The sequence below is a fragment of the Oratosquilla oratoria genome, chromosome 38 (genome assembly GCF_046742065.1).
Source record: "Oratosquilla oratoria isolate Oo_2021 chromosome 38, ASM4674206v1, whole genome shotgun sequence".
NCBI lineage: Eukaryota > Metazoa > Arthropoda > Malacostraca > Stomatopoda > Squillidae > Oratosquilla > Oratosquilla oratoria.
Genome location: NC_134814.1, coordinates 21,751,205 through 21,757,159, shown reverse-complemented (window position 1 = coordinate 21,757,159; position 5,955 = coordinate 21,751,205). Strand labels below are relative to the sequence as shown.

Genomic DNA, 5,955 nt, shown 5'->3' with positions numbered 1-5,955 from the left:
TTTGCTTCCTTTATCTTATGCTTAACTTCACTTCTCTTTACTTTGTACCTCTCATATGATTCCCTCGTCCTAATTTGTAGCCAATCTATTGCCTGCTTCTTCTCTACACCTTTCTTTGCTTCCTCATCCCACCACTCACTAACTTTCCTTCTATTTCCTCCTGCCCTCCTTGTTCCACACACCATCTTTGCACACCTTATGACTCCCTCCTTGAACCATCCCCATTCCTCTTCCACTCCTAGTTCTACTCTATCCTTTACTCCCTCCCACTCCTCTTTCAGCTTCTTCTTATACTCATTCTCTTTCCTTTTCTCATTTAAGCAGTTCACTCTAAGTACCTCCCTACCTTTTGCCCTTTTCCTATTTCTCCACTCTCAATTTACCTTCCAGAAAATGATCTGATATTCCCCCACTCTCTCCCCTTAGAACATGTACATCCTTAACTCTTCCTACCATACTCCTGGTCACCACTATATAGTCCATTAACTCTCTATCTGCCACCCTGCCATTCCCCACCCTCTCCCATGTGTACTTATGCTTGACTTTCTTCCTAAACACTGTATTTGCTATCATCAACTCTCTTTCAAGACACATCTTCACCATCAATTCTCCACTACAATTTTTACCTGGAACTCCATACTTCCCAATCACTCCATCTATTGGTTCATTTCCTACCCTAGCATTAAGGTCTCCCAATACAATTACATTGACATTTCTCCCTAATCCCTCTATGCACTCATTTATATCTACCCAAAAAGCCTCCCTTTCCTCTATGCTCTTCTCACTACCAGGCCCATACGCACTTACAAAAACCCACATCTCCCTTCCCAGCTTCACCTTCATCCACATCAACCTTGATGAAACCTTCCACTCCACTACCCACTTATCTCTTCACTTACTAGTATAGCCACCCCTTCTCTCCCTCGTCCCCTCTTCACTCCTGAGTACCTCCCAGCTACACTCCCAAACTCACAGTTGCCCTTTCATTTTAGTTTCACTCAAAGCCAGTACATCCATCTTTCTTCTCACAAACATACTGCCTATCTCTTCCCTTTTACTCTCATCTGTACCACATCCACGCACATTAAAAGACCTAAACCTTAGGGTACTAGTTGGAAAACTCCCAGACCCTCTTATGCCTTTACTTTTATTTTAGGAATGTCCCCTTTTGGGGCTACAGGTAGCAGGACTCCTAATCCTGTCCCATTTTTTGTTGCCTTTTACGACTCAAGTGGAAAGACTTGATGGTAGCATTCTCTTCCCCCAGCATAGGGTAGGCAAAAAAAGGAAATGAATATTCAGAGAAATGGTACAGGACAGTAACAAGGGGTTGGGGGACAGCATAATGGAGGGATAGTCGTAGTATAAAAGTGTCATCATTTCTCTATGAACAGAGTTTTCCTCTGTCACAGACAAAATGATGTGTGGCTCTGGTCCATAGGGGCGTCCCATATAGACCCTAAAGTATCAACTGCATGCTACTTTGCCACAATAACATGCAGCCAATACCCCATAGAATAGTAATTTTATATTATGACCACAGTCTGTGGTCCTCTTCAGTAGCTGCGGTTGTGATATACAATGGATTTTTCAGTTCATATTTATCATAATGAAGGTACTTTTACCCTTTTATATATGGGGGTGACCAAATCAAAATATACACCTGCTTTATATACATTAAAAAAAAAAAAATAAGGTTAGAAAAATCATTGTGGCAAATTCAACAATTTATTATATACAAAATTTTATGTATTCATCCGTAGGAACCTGAAAACCAGGAAACAGCATTATAGGTTATCGTTATACAAAAATATGAAGAGCGCTGAGTCGACGGCTGCTGAGACGCAGGTCAGTGCCAGGTAACGAAGGGCTTCATGGACACACCCGGTTTGAATCAGCCGTGCACACAACCTTCTGTGTATCTCAGCCTTTCCAAGGTTGACTACAAACATCAACTACCCCTTGTTTTTTTTTGTTTTTTGTTTTTTTTTTATTATTTTCTTGTTCAGCAATCAAAAAACCACCACTTTGGCACTACGATGGACAAGGGACTCACTCTTAATGCTGCTCTTTTGTTTTCAGAGGATTGTGGGTGTTCTCATGTTTATACATATTGGTATGAAGGAAGGAGATTAAATATATCCCAATCTTAGCAGGGTCCCCTGTAATATACAGAGGTTTATCGTTGTTGTTGTTGTTATGTTGTGCCATCAAGCAGCAAAAAGAGGCTGGCTGACTGTCTGTGTCCTTGCCCCGTAGCGCTCCCGACAGAAAACGGGTTAACGTGGATCTACTTAAACCAAAGCTGAGCACTAAACCAACACCAGCTGCGTCTAGGCTAGGACACGCAGTACATAGATCTAGGTGGTCATGCTAAGTCTTAGATCAAAATGAGAGGTCAAGGATGAAAAAGTTGTAGAGGTTCCCTCCTGGGAGACCCACCACACGCCTCCAACCCAAGTACAATGCATGGTGGATTGTGTGAAGCATTGGTGGTAAGGGTCCCACAACCCTCTGCCCCACCCTGACAAAAGCTGTCTTTGCTCTGCCACAGTGACTCCTACCCAACTACCACCTACAAGAAGTGAACCAAATATCTGTTGGTGTCGGAACAGACTACACGCAATTATATTGTACTTGAATAAGTAATTACAAAATTATTACATTTGTTATACAGACGACATTTGTAATCTGGTGTACATTTACATCTTATTGCCTTATAATTTGCATAAACAACAACTTTATCTTAACATTGCTCTTTGCAAGTGGTATCACAGTCCATAAAACAAGACAGAAGCTACTTTCCACACAACTACAGCACATATATATAATAATTTCTATACTATTTACATTGTATCCCATTCATAATGCATGTCCCTCTATTGGAACTGCCTCTGACCACGGCAATAAGCCATATCCGACTTGTGCATATTTCTGCACATTTCTTGACTCTCCCGGATTTACCGTGAGCAAGGTCTTATGTAAAGCAGGGAGTCATGAGGAGGGGTACATATGTAAAATTTCTTAAAGAAGTAAAGAATATAAAATATATCCAAAACAAAAGTAACAGAAATTATAATAATAAAATATAGTACCATAACATTAAATGATCATAGACTGCGATGCCCTCACTGATCCAATCCCACCTCCCAACGACTTCCTGCTCTTGTCAAGAGATGGTTGAAAGTGACTACAAATGTCATAATATACAAAATACTGAAATTGCAAAACTTAAATATTTCAAGTCATTTCTATGTGAGCCAATAGAACAAAAAGTGCCCCAACACTGGCCTGTCTGACTTGCATGGAGGACACCTGTGCTGATGTCCCATTAAGCAACCTCCTCCTCCTGTGGCCTGAATGGAGTCTTAGCATAAGGATCACAATAGTTTCTCAAACACTGCAGCTCTACTTTGAACCCACAACTCTTTAAAGGAAACTGGGATGTGTAATTGAAACTAATATTTCAATACAAAACTTATTTCAAAAGCAGAGTGAGTGATATTTGGCACAATGAAAAAATAAAATAAAATGACTACATTGGTCCTTGTGCAGCCCCCTTGGGTCACTATGTTTCAACTAAACTAATTCGCTTTTTTGCATTATCCCGAGAACATGACGTGTTTCTCAATTCAACATCTACTTGCTTGCTCACTTTGTGTGCTCAAGAAAATTCAGTCAACTAAAAATTACACAAAAACCTGGACACCAGAAAAAAAGAAAAAAAAAATCACCCTTCTGCATGACTCCTGTATCGCCACATTCACACCTTGAACAGCATCACCTCTCTTGCAAGTATTTACATGTAATAAGCAAGAAGGGCCTGGCAGAACTGCATCTTCCATCCATCCTGTCCTTTTTTAAGTAACCACATCGCCAACCTGAAACATTTCTTATAGAAAACAAATGGCAAAGCTCAACTGACCTTGTGCATGCAAGCACAATCATGGGTGGCAGCTCAATTCAACTGCACAGACAAGACCTCATAACACCACATTAGATCTCACAAATGAATACCCTATTTTGTGACCTGACTTGGAAGGAGGGAGTGTAGCAAGGGTGCTGCTTGCCCCATCAAGAAGACTTGGAGCTTTGCCCATGCAGAAGCTCATTCCTTCCTCTTGATCCTCTATCCAGTACAATGAATGGATTACCTTAAATGCAAGACCCCAAGAGGAGGTGAAGAGAAAAAGTGTGGACAGAATATGAAGAGAAGTATATTGAAGAAAATATCCTCTTCTAATATGCAGGTTATGGGGAAGACCGTCAAAGAACAGAGTTGAAGAGAAAATTAAAATTCTATTGCCAAAGATGGAAGAAAAATGCAATCAAAGGGTTTCTGTGTTGAAAAGCAAAGGGAAGACTCCACAGTGAAAATTAATCCAAAAGATCATGAGACAGAACATGTCAATGAGCTTTATGTTGAAGTGAACTATATAGCTTTCTATGAAAATCCCCCATGCCACACACACACACACACACACACAACCAATCAATACTATGGACCCACTGGCTGTTTCATGTTCAAAAAGAAAAAAAAAAAAAAGTATGATATAAAGGAGTCTACAGAGTATAACTATCATAACAAACTCCCTCTTTTCTGGTCTGTACCTATCTTTTTATTCTCACTGCCACCAGGTTATATTATTCATCTGTTTGCCACTCCTATGGTAAGAAATGCGATTAATTAAGATGGGTTTAACCCTTGGCTTAAAGCTGATTAAAATGGCCTGGCAACAGTTGGAACAAAAGACTAGTACCACACTGTAGGAACAGGCTCAACAAAAAATACACTTATGCTGTCGTGAGGATATTTTGATTGGTTAGACTAGGATATAGACATAATTTGGTAAATGGTAATATTATTCTAATTCAGCATGGATACATGTAAGTAGCCAGTTGTGAATGGATATTTTAACAAGGCCCATAGGGGAAATTTTCCTCAAATTTAAACTTTTTATGTCAAGTTTAAACTTGGTTAAACTCTGTTAAATTCTGAACTATGAATCTAGTCACTGCCAGATGGAGGGTACAATATCTCAAATTACAATGAACAAGAGAAATGGGAGTCGACTGGCACTACAGAGGTGCTTCAAATATTGTACAGCACAATAATTAAAATATGGTATAATGGCACTTTGCTAATCATTCAGGATCTCGTAAACCTAAGTACACACACATCTCCCCTAAAGCTTTGGAACCTTGTTTCCTTCCGTATTGGTAATATAACATAATTGGTCTGCTTGTCCATCAGTCAATCACTTGAATAACAGACAGGTCTTCTTCTGAGTATCAAACAATCACTTCCTTGATTTACATAAATAGAGCATGTAACAAAACACATTGTAATTGCAAAAAGGCTTCTTTAAAATAAAGAATGAGAGATATGGTCCATTGTATTTCCCATAAATCGCTAACCTACGTAATTCCAGTCTGAACACCACCAACAGTGACGTAGAGGTCAATGGAGCTGTGCACAAGCTCGCTTAGCAAAGTGTTTGGAGTCTGGTGAGCAGTTGAATACCTGACGGAATTCAGGCAGCTGTGCGAGAACTGCTTCTAATCTGTGATGAATAAAAATGGAATGGGTTACTTACATTTTTTGACATTACAATCTGTTATCCTCTCTCTCTCACACAGACAGACACACACACACAGAGCAACAACAAAGTTGGCCCCATGCATAAAAGGAGAAGACGGGGAGAAATCCCTTTGGGCTGCGTCAAATTTTGCTCACACATACTACCACACCCCCATCCCCCCACCCATTCCACCTCATGCATCACAACATCATCCTTATACAACCATTCTCCATTTACCCCTGTCTTCTGTCCTCTCTCGTCCTTCCTCAATAGATATTCCCCTCTTCCCCAAAGCCCCTTCACCCCATCCATCCATCTCATCCTAGGACGTCCCCTCGTGTTCACTCCCTTCCATACCTCTTTTACTAGTCTT

General features: G+C 40.3%; 1 protein-coding gene across 1 annotated transcript in view; it reads right to left on the bottom strand.

Moving 5' to 3' along the window:
• Positions 1-1,720: 1,720 nt before the first annotated feature.
• Positions 1,721-5,955, bottom strand: part of LOC143020010 (endothelin-converting enzyme 1-like) — a gene marked incomplete in the record, with an annotated part of 101,397 nt that continues 97,162 nt past the window's right edge. Inside the window, 1 exon segment of the mRNA XM_076176108.1 lies at positions 1,721-5,564. Coding sequence (XP_076032223.1) covers positions 5,462-5,564 — 103 coding nt within the window.